Below are 16809 nucleotides of genomic sequence, written 5' to 3' on the forward strand. Positions count from 1 at the left end.
CGGCAGACTTCCAACATTTGTTTGGAAGTATCTTGTCACAGGTGATAAGGAAAATGGAACTTCTTAAAGATGTTTAACGACATCCTTCGAGCCGGTTGATATTGTCTGTTCTTTCCGCCTACAAATTAGTTTTTGCGTCAGAAAGAATTAGAACTTGAAGAAACTCGAAAATCACATGATTGGTCTCAAACCCGGCCAATCCCACAAAATGACTAGCTAAAAACAATCATTTCCTGTTTCAATGCGACCATGCCTATCAATAATATTGACCCTGAACCCGGCGAGCAGTGATAGAAGTTCAACTATTTCTTTTTTTAATCAGTGACATAGACAAAGCTTGGCTTAATAAAGTCAATTAAGTTCATTTGGGTACCAATCGTATGTAGCGTGATTCGATATGATCGCCTTGCAAGGACATACCTCGATTTCTTAATTTCCTTCCTTTAAAAACCTTTCCTTGAGTTCCACTTGTCTTTTCATCAACTGGTCTTAGAATTTGTGAAAATTGACGATCGTATTTTTAAAGTTTTGTGTAGCATCCTACAAGCTATCTTGACGGTCAATTTTATACTCTTGTATTATCCTCTCAAGGCGTGCAGTGTGACCTATGACGCTCTTTAATTTGGCCTGGGAGGGATCGAGTGAACGTGCCAGACTGAGCTATGCTCGTGCAGTTTGTCATCGCCGCCCATTGTAGATCATAGCTAATCTTCTTTAATCCTTGAATCCTTGATTAGTGCAAAGACAAGTGGACTACCTCTTCCTTCAAAATCTGTTTCAGGGCATACTTATGGGTTTCTTTGCCTTGTCAAGTGTGCGTTTCCCTGCACTTTAGTATGACCAGTCTTGTTGTTAGGTGTAAGATGATGACCTATTGGTAAGATGCCCTATCAAAGCTTTCACTAAACCTCTCTTTTAATACAGCCAGCCTCTAATACCTAGGCTTCTGTCTGTCCGATCATGATGTTAATGATCAGTTTCTTCCACGGTTCATCATTTTTGGTTCATTCATATTTCTTTGGCTACTAAACATCACCAGCACGAATAGCCTTACTTCTCTCGATCTCCGTTCAGCTACAAATTATTTTTTTCGAATTCTAAACAAGGGCGCCACTACCAATTATCACTTCCATAAATGAGGTTTTCTAATTGCTTTTTCTATATGACCGATGAAGACGGCTTAAGAAATTAATTCCTCCAAATGGATTAAGGATCATACAAAGCGTCGATGCTTCAACTTAATGGGAACCCGGCAACAAAAAGAGAAAACCACGTCAATCTAGGATTGTGCTGACAAAAATCGGAAAATATCAGTGAAGGTTACTGGAGTTCTCTTCCCATTTTCTCCGTCAAGGTTCATGAGGTCAATTCAATGTGTTTATATGCCTTTCTACATCTTGACTTTAACTCCCTGTGACGAAGGGTAAACCGGCTCGAAACGAGTCAGTTATTAATCTGCCCTTGGTAGTCAAATTGGACCTATCACTCCTGCTGTAAATATATACGTAGTTGTGAATGCGGGGAAATAGAAGAAAAGAAGTTGATTTAATAATTAAGTCTTTATGACCACATTTAACGAGGCACGGTATGAACCAGTGGCTTGGACGAAGGACTTAGTAGGCAGACGGTTCCAATTTTTCTAAGATCCCGCAAGTGCAAAACAGAAATTCAACTGATAAACGTTTGTGAAATAGACTAAGAGCCGCTTCCTTTCAGTGTGTTTTCTTGCTTTTAATCGATTCATTCTATACATGTCCCCACAAACATAAATTCATTCAGTAAACGTGCATCTGTTGTTTATTTTTGTTCTAGAAGAGCTACGCGTGCCCAACAGGTGGAAAATAAAACAATCCCAATACCCCGATATCTTTAAAAAGAAGTGGTCACGATGTCCCGTAGATATTTTGCCTCACCATTAACAATTCTCCTAAGATGGTATATCATGATGACATTTACAAAAGCAATGTTGCATCCCAGAGAATCCGAAACACGCCAAGTAAAATCTTTGGACGGAATGTGGGATTTTCGAGCGGATATTTTCTCGTCGGGGTTTGAAGAGATGTGGTATTCTATGCCATTGGCGCAGGTAATTATGTTCGCTTTAGATTGACAGAAAAACACGTCAATGTCCATTTTACCGTGATCTTTCGCTAATTATAAATATTACATATGTTAATCAGTGCAATTTCGAAGCATTTGGCTGACGGCTCTCTACGCATCTCCCTCGCTTTTTTCTATAGTTCGATGTAATTACTGTTTTTTCTTGTTTTCCTCCGTCTTGTGATCACTTTTTTGTTAGTATTGAAATAGTGCAAATGAAACTGAGAATCTTGAATCCGACACTGAGTTTGAAACGACGATCAGTTCGGTGAAACGTTTTAAAAACTGTGGAAGTCGTAAGGAAATGAAATTGAACTACAAACAAATGACGTTTTGACAGCTGTTTACAATTTTCAAGTGTGTTTTGATACCCATTCTGAGTTTGCTTTTATTTAACACTTTAACTAGAATTAAGGAATTTTCAGTGAACCGTTTTATGACTTCTATTCATGTGATGTTTGTCTTGTAATAATAATTTGCATTTAGTTTAACTTGTATATCCTGTTGCCTCTCAAGGAAAATGTGCTTTATTCGATTTCAACTAATGACCACGACTACAAACGAAATGTATTCACTAACGGCAGGTGAAAGAGGACACACCCCTCGCACAACAAAAATTGTGCTGAAATCGCTAAACCTCGTTTTTTTTTTTTTTTCATACCAATGCATGAATAGAACACATTCCTTGAACGCCTCTTTTCAGCTCAACAAGCAACCGAATAATCGCTTTAATAACAGATTTTTAAGTCTACAATAGGTGGAACGATACGCCCAGCCTCCTTTCTGAAAAAAAGAAAAATATTATCTTCCCGATTTCTCGCTCTTCAGTGTGGCCTGTCTGTGCTTTGTTTGAAGAGAAAGATTACTTAAACGCACTTCTCACTGAGCCATCCTCCTGTTAGTCGCCGTTAAGCGGATTAGGACATTCTGATCTTCGGAACTCGCCGACTTCGATATTTAGTTTGAATTGTTCGGCAACGTAACTTACTGAAAGATCTCTATGGCTTCACAGCAAAGAATGGGAGAGTTTGAAGGCATCTTCGAGCTTTACGTTGGATTCTTACCTCGACTTCAAGCGTCAGTATTCAACTGTGGAAGGGTAACTCCCACTCGTAGTTTAGCATCTTTATCTCCACAAGACCTCCAATCATTACTGGTATTCTACTAAATGCCAACCAATTACATGAAATACGACTAAGCGACTAAGGTGTGATTAATAGTCTAATTTTTCAACCTGTTTGACCCTTTTAAACGTCTGATCACAGTTAATCGGTTTATTCTTAGTCACCGATTTAAGAGGATGAAAGGGCTGATGGATAACAGACATCTCTAGAATAAGACCCAAGACATTCATTTAAATTGAAAATTTACCTTTTCCCGAAGGTTTTCGTCACTATCCCCTGTATCCGTCAGTTTGCCGATTAACTCCAAAAGACACTAGCTGATGTATTCAGGAAATGAACTTGGATCAACGGTTGTTAGAATAAGATTTAAATCGCTGTTTTGTGTTCAGTTTTCCATACGACGTTTGATTTGGTCATTTGGCGACGCAGATCTCCTGACCTGCTTCTGCTCATTAATTTCTATTGTTTTAGCGACCTTCTGGTCGGTTTTCAACATCGCTTATCAACAAAATTGAACGGATGTGAAGCAAATGTTGAAGTCGTTGCCGGGGCCGTTAGTTCATGGGAGGGGGGGGGGGGGGTGGGGGGGCTCTTCACCATCTTGCTCTTGCTGAATAAGGTCGCGTAACGTTTTTTTTACTGATTCGTTTCGTTTTCGCAAATTGAATGAACCTGGTAGACTTATAGGCGGGCATGTGGCAAGAGAAGATTTTTGTCTTTTCCCGTATGGAAGTATTCAAATACTTCTCAAATCCAAGCCAGACAACTGAGACATTCTTTTGCGATCATCCAGGTAAGCAAGGTGCAAGAACAAAGCCAAGTAAAAGGTTGATTCGCCGCGAACCGGTTTTTCTACTACCAAAAAAATGGAACATTCGTTGAGCTACTCTGATTGAAAGCCCATTTCCACCTTTGATAAAAGGTGATCGTTTGTTTTTGTTTTTGTTTTTGAATAGCGTATTCAGATTGGCTAACTATTTTTGTAGCGCGAATTTCTGTAATTTCGTGACACATGAAATTTATGCGCGACATTCAGTGGATTCAGGGTAGAAATGGGCCTTAAAAATCTCCCATCAAAAATCAGCTCTCCTGGCAAATGGTCCGCTGAGGTTGACCGCACGGATTTATCAAGAAACGCATGCGCACGTGCACGTAATTATACATGTATACATGTATGCAAAGAGAGTCACAAACTGTTCCTTTTCTCTTTAATTCCCTCGACTTCAATATCACCAAGAGTGAATAAGATAAAGGTTGTTTACCATTTACCACAAAAATCCGGAAATTTAGGTTGGAATGTAAATGGTAAGCCTATTTTGGTCTTCCCAAACGGAAAATTTCCGGAGAAAACGGTATTTCTCAAAATGTAGTCCAACATTCCCAAACGGAATTTTCCAAACGGAAAACGTGTTTATCATTTGCATAGCCTCGTGATTTTGCCTCCCTCCAGACCCTCTCGGTAACCTTGAACGATTTGCTTACCATTTGAACAAACCTAGTACCAACCGGTTTTAGCCTGCGTCACAGACAGACAAAACCGCCGGTATCCGGCTGCAACGCAGGCTAACCGGTTTCTGCTTGTAAATGGTAAACAACCAAAGTGTTCATCTATCACTTTGTCACAAATGGATTTATTTTTAGAGACACTTTGCGCGCGAAACGAACACGCGTGATTGCCTCTGCCATGTTTTTTTCGGGGACACGACAACTGATTTTTGCGGGAACGGGTATTCTAATAGACTCATTTGTGACGGTGCTGGGGAGCCTACCCATGCCATAACAACATTCTTATCTAATTCACTCTTGATATCACTGGTGTCTGGGAATACGGCCAAATTAACGTCACATAGTATCCCATGAGGTCTGCTCCTCGAGTGAAGATTAACAGCTGTATTTTCCCTAATCTCAAGATAATGCTGCTCGGAAAACAGTTTCTTGTGAAAAGATGGACAAAATGGAAAATCTTAAAAAGGGCCTTAAAATCTCAGTAGGTTCTTATAGGCAAGTTTTCACTGTGTGACGAGACACGGACAAGAGTACAACCAGATCAGGGCAAGGCGCTGATCGCACAATGCTAAGGGGCCTAACTATTGGTGCTAAGTAGCCACAACTAGTTGCAAAAATACTTGCGGCACTGTACTTTATTTGGACTTTCCATCTCCATCCCTGAAATCAAAGTTGTTCTTAGCAATGAAAGACCATGTTCAAAACGGGCACAAACAACTTTGAATTGGGGGGGGGGGGGGGGGTTCTTGTTCAATCACTTCAACCCAGAAAAATGCAAGCATTGTAGGTGATATGTTAAACCTCATATTTCAAAGTAGGCTTTCATTTTGTAACATAAAGTCAAAATTAAATCTGAAAACTCAAGAAACACACCGACGAGCGCATTAATTTCGCAATATTTGAAATGTCGTAAACATTAAGATTGCTTATTAATTGTCACCCTAAGTTATCTGAATTCTTCTTTTACTTTTGCTGACTTCAGAAGTCGAAGAGGCCAGATGTAAAATATGTCACTGCTGACCTAATAGTAGAAAACTCGCATACAATTTCCGTTCTCTTCTGTGGTCCACTTAAAATATACCACATTTTATGTCAAAAAGTGTTAATTAATAAAGCGGTTAATGACATCATCGCCTTACCACATATTTATTCTATTTCTTACAAATTCTTGGTTTGCGTTTACGTCATTAGACGGCCATGGTGTACAAAACAGAAGCAAAAGATCGCTAGCGTTTTGCATAACAATAGAGTCAAATTTCCCAAAAGACGTTTTCGCTATTGTTCAGTACACCAACATAGACGCCAATGACGTCAGGTGCAAACCAATGAAAGAGTCCACAATTTCTAGTAGTACCCAGACTGAGTTCAAGTAGAAGTCTGTCTGAAAGCTGCAAATCGTTTATTGATTAAGTTCTGTTTTTCCTTCTTGATGAAGGTTGGAGATATCCTGTCCATGCCGGTTCCATCCAGCTATAATGACATCACTGAGGAGCGCTGGCTCAGGGACTTTATTGGTTGGGTCTGGTACGAGAAACAGTTTTACGTGCCTCCTTCCTGGCTGGCAAATAAGAAACGAGTTACCCTGCGCTTTGAGAGCGTATTTTACAGGTGCAAAGTGGTAAGTCTTCCCTAGATCAATAGGGACCTTTAGATTCTGAGACAAGGACGAGCTCGAGAACGAGTACGAGATTTGACTGCCCGTTTTTAGCGAAAATTTATAACCCGTATGATTAATCTTACTCTTTGTTAGCAGGATAGGTTGCTCAGTTATTCTTATTGCTGGTAAATGAGCCTTTGTACTGATCGAAAAATGCCAAAACTGCTACCGTGTTGTTGACTTGTTTTGACACGAAGACATTTTTGCAAGAAAAACCTTAAATAACAATGACCACAACCAGATTTTCTGAGCCCGCGAGACTGAGCACCCCCCTGCAAACCATTGTTTTAAAGAAAACCGCTGGTCAGCAATCTGGTTCTGGTCATTGCTGTCTAAGGTCTTCCTTTTTGCAAAGCTTCGTACTAAAATGACGACGGTATCAAGGTACGGTACGCGGTACGCGCGTTTTTGAGACGCGGACAGCAATCGGAAGTGAGCCGTTTTCCCTTTTAAACTTGTCTTCACACAACCACATTAACATTGCCACGTATCTTTTCTCCATTAGAGATGATTACTATAAAAATCACCACTGTCCTGGGACGCGAAATGTTTTCTTTCGGTTGCCGTCCGCGTCTCAACCATGACGGGGAGGATCTTCGGGTTCTTTTAACAAAATCTCACATTGCAATCTACCCGAAACTGGATTGATCTGGCTGGAATAACTGGAAAAAAAAATTGATACCGTGGCCACCGGATGATAACAGTAAACACCCGCATGTGAGAACAAGTGGATTAAGAACATCAGGATGAAATTTGGCCAATAAGGCTCCATCTAAACAAGAACAAATTCAGCCGGCCTGATATATAAAACATGTGCTTAATATAAAGGAAAAGGGGATTACAATAAGGTAACAATACAGTGCAGTAACTCATAACAAAGTACTACGGTGTTAAGGACCATTACAAACTCTAAAAGCGATTAGAAAAAAGCATTGTATGTTAATTAAACCTCTAGTAATATATATTTGAAGTATTTCTGAAACCAATTTTAAGAAAAATTTTAAAAACACTTTAAGGCTGATTTCTGACTAAGCACCCCGTAAATAAGAAGACGATGAGCCTGAAACCTGAAATCAGTGTTGTTACATGCGGGTGTTTACTGTGTCTCTTTATTGGAATTAAAACAACGTGCGCAACTTGCTCGACATTTAATTTCCTCAGTGTGGTGGACCACAGCCTTTGAACCTCTTCGTAAACCGAGGGGTTGTGAGTCGGAAAACGACGACGGTAAAAATCAAGGGCAATTCGGGACTGGAAAATGTTTATTAGAGGAGGGGAGATGAGCCCTTTGCGATATAGGACGATTTCTTTTTGTCAGAAATTGCCGGTAAGATCGGTCAATTTGCGAAGAAAATGCAACAATTTGAAGGAAAACTCAGTGCACGATAATCCCTCGCATTCTTCTGGAGAAATATGTATCATCTTCAAAGTGTGTTAATTTAAAGACGTTTTAAGAATTAAGTCCTTCCAAATGCCCTGTCCGGCCGGTCGGTTATGCCAAATGGAAAGCGTTCTTAATCTCGTTCCAGAACAAATTAATTATACAAACTGATTGGACTGAAATTTTTTGCTAATTTTTTTAGCTCGATTTTGCCGGTGCATGGCAGATATTCTTAGCCTCGGTACCCTATGGAGTTAGCAGTCAATTTACCTGACGGTACTTTTGCATGGTAATTAAATCCTTTACTGTTGTCTTTTCAGTTGACATTTTGTTTTAATCACCTGATGTAAAAGTTCTAATCTTGCAAGGTTTCAATTAAAAGCTATGCATAAGGGCAAACTGGTGTGTTTTAGGGGGACACTGTACAAAAGCCCCCACACCCCCCTCCTACTGCAAAGTTCAGTGAGATTGTGAGACTGCCTTCTCGCTAAGAAATTCATGTCCATTGATGTAACAAATCATCCTCCCTTCTCATCCCAATGCTAAAAGAGTACTTTATCTGAAACCGAATTTTCAACAAATTGAATAACTTTGTGATAGAGCGAATTTCAATCGAGTGTCGTAAAACCAAAACCAAAGTAATTGCTTTGACCAATCAAAAAGGACGGAGACAATCCAGTAAACCAATCAAAACTCGAAGTAATTACACGTGGCCGACACAAAGCGCGGGAAAATGTACACGCGCGAGCCAAGATTGGTTTTGGTTTCACTTGTGATTGGTTGAAAAAGTGGCGCGAGAACTTTGAACCAATCACCGAGTAAAGTAATCATAAACCAAAGTAATTCGCCAATTACTTTCGACACTTAATTGAAAACCGCTCTATCTATAAATTAATAAGTTAAAAACAGCATGAATTGAAGCCACGTGCACCTTTAAAGAAACCGTTGAAGCCATCTCAATTTTTTAGGTTTGTTAAAGGGAAAAAGTGCGTAAATTGTCCAGATATGTGCGAGGATCACTTCAGTATTTCGTCTGTAACTAGCACTTCAAATACATACATTTAAAACAACTCTGTTCGTGTTACACGCCATTCTGTTCCGGACTTGTCGCTTTCATTAGCAGCATTAACTGATTCTTAATTGCGAACCACTGGAGCGACAAGCAACATTTAGCTTTTAGTGTACGTAGTTCTTCATGGGCCTTGTTTATTAGAGAAATGGTGCAGAAGGCTAAATACGTATTACTCATTACATTGCACAGACGCTTAGTTACATGAATAGGTTACAGCGGCAACGTCAACTCTGTTGTGATCTGGCCATGAAAGACCTCTTCAGCTCCCGTAAGCAACTAAACAGTTCAGATTGTAACAGATAAAGGGAGAACATTTATTTCATCTTTTTCATTCCTGTTACTGTGCATATGTAATAACTGAATACAAAACCTCCCGGAGAGCGGTCGCGGGTTGAAACAACTAAGCTAAAGACGCCAGTCAATAGTCCTTGTGCATAATGAAGTCATATGCTCAATAATTCACCACCAAACCTAGTGTGCACAAAATTGTTCACATCATCTGGACGTGCAATACTGATCGTCCGTGGGTTTCCTTTACAAGTTTGTTCCTCTAGGATTCAGCTCAAGCTAAAATTTACAAGTTTCTAAACAAAGTTCGATTTTCTAATTCGAGGCTTGGTGGTGAAATCAGCTAGTCAGACGTCATCACGCATAAGCGTCATTGAGGCATATTATAACTATCTTGTGTGTTCGCTTTATTCAATATCTAATTTTTGACGTCTTTTATATACGCATTGAACTTTTCTTTGTTGAATTTTATTGTCTTACTGTGCCCACATTACCTGCCCAGATTAGCTGTGCTCTTTGTGGGTATTGTGTTAGCATGTAAACAAAATGTTAAAGATTGATTGATTGAATGATTGATACATTGAACAAAGCACAATAATTGTATTTGCATTGTCAACGTTAATTTAATAACTTTGTTTCCTTGGTAGTCGTGTTTTTTGTGAGCACGTTTTTATGAGTAATGGAATGATAATCTATCTTGAAACAGACCAGTATTCAAGACCCATGCGCTGCTCATAATGGTGGTAAATCAGTTTCTCATATCGAAAATGAAAGGATGAATAGAAATTTGACCAGCCAATTGTTTGAAATGCGCATTACATGTTCTTGTTTGTTTAAAGATTCTTTGCAAAGGTGCAATCTGCAGGCTACGATGATAGTTCGCTTGTATCTAAGTCTGATTCACCCATAATCAAATCCTCAGATATGTTTTGCCCAGAGCTACAGTCATTTCGCGCAGACCTAAGTTTGCTTCGACCACGGCATACTCCGTTTTGTTCACTTCCCATTTCACGAAGCCCAAAGCCACACCCATTTTGTTCATACCCGTATTTGTCTTGACCCTATCTTTGTCCGCTTCGCCCACAACATGAAACTTTTGTCCATATCCAAATCTGTTTCGCCCACACCTACGTTCGTTTCAACATAATCCGTTTCGCCACTAACCAACCTATGTTCGTTTCGCTCAGTTCTCTCTTCGCTTTGCCCTCGACATGATTCGATTTGTCCATTTCGAATTCAGCTTTAATTTTCCCATAATCAAATCTGCTACGTCCGCAATTACGTTCGTTTCGCCCAGTTGAAATTCCGCTTCGCCCACAACATGATTCATTTTGCTGATTTCCAACTCTGCTTTACAGAAAACCACATGCAGTTCATACACACCTACGATCGTTTCGACCATATCTACGTCTACGTTATCCACAACATGAAAACTTTTTTTCCATATCTGTCTGCCTTGCTTACAACATGATTCATTTCGCCCAAAACCCAATCTGATTCACTCACACCTATATTCTTTTCGCCTAATTTTAATTTTTACGCAAAACCGCATCCGTTTCACTCACATCGTCCGGCACATATCTAGGTCCTCTTTGCCTACATTACGATCCGTTTTGCCCATAGACAAATATGTTTCGCATACACCAACGTTTTTTTGACCCAATTTTGATTCTGCTTCGCCCAAAGAATGATTTAGTCTCGCCCATTTCCAATTCAGCCTCGCCCAAAGTATGATTCAGTATTAGCTTCGCGCATTATCTGTTTTCCTACATTTACGTTCGTTTTTTCGCTTTGCCCATAACGTGATCCGATTTTGCCTACAGCCACTAAATACATGTATGTTTTGCCTAATTTTTATTCCTTTTCACCAATTCACGCCTGCGATCTAAATTCGCTTCGTTCTCAGCATGATCCGTCTCTTCCGCTTCGCCCATAACCACATCAAGTTCGCCCTCAAACTATTTGACGAAGAATGTGGAATAGGGAAGGGCAGATGTGATGGTAGTTGAAGAGGATCTCTGCCCTTCACCCAATTTCACTCGGTTTCGCCTCATTCTTTTTTCTGCTTCACCCTACATTGGAATTTAGCGAGGCGAAGCGTAGTAATATGCATAAAGGATATGCATTTGGGCAAAGTGGGTGTGGTTATGGCCAAAGCAAAAGTTTACTGATGCAAAAACGGTGTGGTATTGGACGAAAAGACTTGAAAGTGGCTAAGATTGATTATTAATTTGGGGAAGCTTAATTTTTTTATGACTGATCACTGATGCATTCAATTATTACATGAAGAATGAGTACAGCCACTAAACTTTGCTTCGGATTTTGTCCACGTCTTCGAGGCCGGCACCATTGTGACTGCCAATCCTTGATTCATGCAAATGGTGAGACCAAAACAAAAGTAAGACTAATCAAAGCTCCTCAAGTCTTCACCACTCTAATAATCCATGCAACTAGAAATTGGACAGCCCACTTTCATGTTACATACCAACGTTTTGCTGCCCGCATGAAAGCAATGAATGCTGGTGAAATTCAATAATATATTTCCTCTTTTAACGATTCTAATTTTACCATTTCTGTTACTTGAAAGATTGAGAAATGTAATGATAAAAAATACCCCAAGAAATGAACTTTAATACTGTATATGGCATTATTAAAAACTGGATCATTCGAAAATGATTTCTAGTGTTTTGATTGGCTTAGCCATCATGGTATACGAACTATTATATTATGCTCTACAAATATCAGTAACTGCACACATCAGTTTTCTTGTATTTAAAAAATAAAGAAGGGAAGAAATATCCATAATTTTTGAGCGTTTTTAATGAAATAATTATTCCACTCGCGTTGCTGGATATGAGATCATTATAGCCAAGTCAGCGCTACGCGCCTCGTTGGCTATCTATCATCTCGCATCCAACGCACTCTCGTGAAATAATTGTTAATTATACCGCGGTCGAGTCAGTGCCATGCTTTATGATACATAAAAAGGCCAAAAAACTTTACATGTTAGTCTAAACTGCTGCTGGTATGAATGCGCGTGCGTAACTCGCCAGACCGCGGTGTTGGTGCAGTTCACAGGCGCAGACCGAAGTGAAGTTTTTCATAACAATTTAATCTGGTCCCAGTTGTTCAAAAGGTGGATAACGCTATCCACCGGATGTATCACTATCCATTGGATAGCGCAACTGATTGCGATATTACTTATCCACTGGATAGTGATTTATCGGGCGGATAGCGCTATCCACCTTTTGAAAAACTGCAGCCTGAGTCCCGAAAAGCCATCGATCTCTGAAATTGCCAACCGCTTGTTTTGGAGACCCGATCTTTTAACGTGTTTTCAAGGTAACAAAAAGAAAAATAACTGTGTGAGGTTAATTAAATTCTCTCCATTCTTGAGATACAAAGGAAATTGTAACACCCGAAAATGACCCGTAAAGTTTCGGGACTTTCGAGAAACGGCCCCCAGGTCTCCGGGCGTGTTTCGCCCTCAGTTAAGCCACTTTGCCACTGGAATATCTTTTAATGTGTAACAACTTGCAAGATTAGAAGCGTCACATCACTGACGCACACCCTTAGTGCTAAAATGTCAACTAATTTTACTGACAAGAAAACGGTAAATGATAGCATTACATTCGAATCCAATGAATTATTAGGCATCGAACGAAGATACCTGGCTTTTTGCTTGATGTCTCCGTTGCCTGCCGAGATTTTGTTGGTAGCTAATAATGGCTGGCTCGATTTGTTTCGTCGTCATGTCCCGACTGACTGCCCGTGGATTCCCTCTACAAAGCTAGGGTCATGCAGTGTAATAGGAAGAGAGATGTTGTTTCGATTTACAGAGATACGACGCGTTTTTCTCCACAGTGGTTGAACAACATTGAGATCTTGGAGCACGAAGGTGGGGATATGCCTTTTGAAGCTGAGATCTCAAAGGAACTGAAAAGAATTAAGAGAGACTCCCACAGACTAACAGTAGCTGTGAACAATAATTTTTCATTTAGAAAACGAAGAAACGCTGCGAGCGATACTAGGTAAGATGGTGTTCGGTCACTTCTGATTTCCGGCATTGCTTCACAGGTTCCTAAATTTATACCTGAGCTCGCATTTCCGAAATCGCAAACTCAGGTTTTGTTTACCAGCATATAAAACTTCTTAAATTTAACCCTAAGATTATTGGTTCTCTGAGATCGATCATGGACAGTCAAGGCAAGGAAAAACCAATGAACAAAAACGCGCGTGCTACAACAGTAGATCATCTCCCCACCCCAGAGGGAGCGAGGGAAGATTCAGGCTCGTCTCCTGTGTTAGTGACAAATTTTCCACCATGGGATGAGTCCCCGTTTTTCCGAAGATTGTCGTGGCTGGTATTTGTCACAGCCAAAACGAAACTTGCGGCGTTGGCTGAAGCTTGGGCAGATCAGGGTTGATTCTTTTTCAACAATCTTCAATGTTCGATTTCGGAGAGCAGCTATTGGAATGAAAATCTAAAGTCAAAACAAATAAAGTTCTTGGAAGCAGTCTAATTTGAAAATCTATTATTTTTCACCTATTGCCAGCGCTGCTCCTTGGTAAATATTTCCTCTTCTTTTATGAGCTCAGGAAAGACAAATTTACGACTTGGCTGCCCGTCCCTCTGTTTTTTTATTTTTATGTCATCTTCCACTTTTTGGGAGACACGTGACTATCCTGAACCGGCAGGGTCATTTCTTTCCTCGCTTCCCCTGGGGTGAGGAGATGAAAGACCCCGGCCCGGGAAAGAGGTTGCTATTTTCTTGTCCTCCTTGCCCTGATACGCTACAAGCATGAACCTGTTTTGTCTCTTAATGCAGTTTTTGAATCTTTTTATTCCTCAGCTCAGTTTACAACTCGTCTTTTTGCGATTCATCAGATGGTTATTCCAGAATACTAGACTTTGCTGGTATTCACGGTTCGGTACAAATTTATTCTACTCCTGCAATACACATATCTGACATCACGTACACAACCCATTATAATTACCATAAAGCCACGATCAAATTTATCACGGCGGTCGAAGTTGACGACAGAGCGAACAAAGATGACGTCATTACAAGCTACGAGCTGTTAGACCGGGACGGGAGAGTCTCCGCCTTTAAAGTTGGTGTTAAATTGCTCGAAGGTGAAATGACGGTATTTAATCCTATCCTGTGGTGGCCCGTCGGTATGAGCGACACGCCGGGATATCTTTATACACTAAAGGTAAGCTTTTTAACGACAAATTTGGAGGCTTTTTTTGTCTGATTGTTAAGCGAAAAAAATGCCCAGATTTTGCCTTTTGGAAGCCCTTTTTTCATATTGTTATTCTTTTCGAATGTAAGGCCCGGAACAAAGAAGAAGCTTATATTCGAAAGTAATTTCTCGACTGCTTTGATTTTACATTAGTGTGCGAATCAAAGGTAATGCCAATAGCCATTTTACAGTTTTTTGCTCAGTGATCTAGCCTATGAATGGCTGCGAGGCTGCCGGTGACCTTGTATGGATACAGACCTCACTGCTTTTATGATGTAAATTGTATTGTTGTAATTCTAATTAGTCACATTAGCATTAGAAAAGCACAAAGGTTTGTATCCAAGCAGGGTCACCGGCAGCCTCGCTTCCATTCTTAGGCCAAGTAACCTATTGTAGCTACAACTGTAAATGGTCTATTGCCGTGCTGTCTCTCTCGCCGGGATGTCTTTCCCTATTACCATGCTCATTCTGTTTAATAGTATAATGGTTCGGTTTTTTCTTTTCTTTTTAGTATAATGGTTTCGGTTTTTTTCTTCCTTTAACAGTCAATTCGAAAGGTACACTACTTTGGATGATGTACATGTATTCCGATTCATTTTTAAATGTGTGATGTAGTAAGTTTTGTATTGTATGTTTATACGTGCCTGTAGAGCTGTTATTCGTTTTCTTCCAAAATCATGAAGTGTCAATAAAATGATTTCATTCATAGCCTTAGCGCGGATTTCACTCATTTGCGTCATGGAATATCCGCGGCTGCGCTTTTGGTTTCACGACTTTCAAACTTTAACGAAAACTACTCACAAAGTTAACAAACACAAGGAACTTCAGAATTGAATAAATCGGTTAGAGGATGTCTTTTTTTTTCATAAGGTTACGGCGTCATACAAGGACATACGTGATGTGTACATTCTAACTGTGGGTATCCGGACTGTCCGTGTAGAGGGCTCCAAGTTTCTCATCAATAACATTCCTTTCTACTTCAAAGGTTTTGGAAAAATACAGGATGGCGACGTAAGTTCTGGTAAATTTCTTTTTTGGTATAAACCTTAGCTTTGTTATCAACCTAAGTCAAGAAAAGAGCATGATTGAAATTACTGTTCGCATCGAATTTTTCAATCCAATTGAAACTAAGGATTGAAACGAAAGATGTATCAGAGAACGTCATAAGAAAACTTTTCGCGTCATGCAAAATTCGGAAATGGAAATGGCAATGGAAATGGAAAATACATTCCTCTTTCTAAAGATCCGTGCAAACGAATGCAAACCCCCAACATTGTAAGTGCAGTGTTCGTATTCTCTTTATGAATAACTTCATCATATATCTAGATGTTTGAATCAAGAACAAAGCTGAACTTTTGACTCAAGCAGCCGTTCTGTTTGGCCGTGCATCTAATTGAGTCGATTTCTGGATTATAGAGAGAGTTTCACTCGAGTGTCGCAAAACCAAAACCAAAGTTATTACTTTAGCCAATCAAAAAGGACGGAGACAATCCAGTAAACCAATTAAAACTCGAAGTAATTACTAGTAGCCGACACAAGGCGCGGGAAAATGTGCACGCGCGAGCCACGATTGGTTTTGGTTTCACTTCTGAATGGTTGAAAAAGTGGCGCGAGAACTTTGAACCAATCACTGAGTGAAGTAATGCAAAACCAAAGGAATTCGCTAATTACTTTCGAGACTCAATTGAAAACCGCTCTTATTACCTGTAAGATATACACGGTCTTCTAAGCTGGCCAATCACAGTAAGCGTTCTTTCTAGTTGCGGCCGGGTCCATGCAGTGGGCTTACAACATCTTGTGGGGGCTTTGCCAGATTTTCCCATCGACGCAAATGGTTGCCATGTTGTTCACAAACGTCTAAAAACCAGTGAGAGACGCTGGTGCCACCACAACACAGTAGAATCAATTCCACATCGCCAGATCGGGGAGTATACGGCCCCTTCTTTTAAAAGGACGCAAGTGATCCCAAACAAATTTTCCAAGGATGTAAAGGATTCCGAATCTTAATATCAAGCATACATCTCATTTGTTGCAACAGATAAGAGGTCGAGGCTTTGATTACGCAACTTTGGTAAGGGATTTCAATATGATAAAATGGTTTGGTGCCAATTCCATTCGCACGAGCAGACATCCACCTCCTAAGGAGCTACTGGATCTCACTGACAAGCACGGTATCGTTGTTATAGATGAAAGCCCACTTGTTGGACCAAAGGAGTTGTTTAAGTATGTTCAAATCATGGTATTTAAATTTTCTAGCATTTTAAAAGAGAGAGAGAGAGAGAGAGAGAGAGAGAGAGAGAGAGAGAGAGAGAGAGAGAGAGAGAGAGAGAGAGCTCAGTTGACTGAAGAAGAAATTCCAAGAGTTAATGATTACACTTTTCTGAGGCAAGCAAGGGTTCATTCCATTTTTTCTGACAAATATTGCAACAAATGG

General features: G+C 40.0%; 1 protein-coding gene across 1 annotated transcript in view; it reads left to right on the top strand.

The window, feature by feature from the left end:
• Window positions 1-1890: 1890 nt before the first annotated feature.
• Window positions 1891-16809, top strand: part of LOC138046750 (beta-glucuronidase-like) — a 22870-nt gene continuing 7951 nt past the window's right edge. Inside the window, exons 1-6 of the mRNA XM_068893338.1 lie at window positions 1891-2086; window positions 6166-6348; window positions 12993-13159; window positions 13982-14345; window positions 15246-15386; window positions 16414-16598. Coding sequence (XP_068749439.1) covers window positions 1943-2086; window positions 6166-6348; window positions 12993-13159; window positions 13982-14345; window positions 15246-15386; window positions 16414-16598 — 1184 coding nt within the window. The 5' untranslated portion in view covers window positions 1891-1942. The remainder of the gene's footprint in view (window positions 2087-6165; window positions 6349-12992; window positions 13160-13981; window positions 14346-15245; window positions 15387-16413; window positions 16599-16809) is intronic.

This window comes from Montipora capricornis, chromosome 4, assembly GCF_036669925.1.
Source record: "Montipora capricornis isolate CH-2021 chromosome 4, ASM3666992v2, whole genome shotgun sequence".
NCBI lineage: Eukaryota > Metazoa > Cnidaria > Anthozoa > Scleractinia > Acroporidae > Montipora > Montipora capricornis.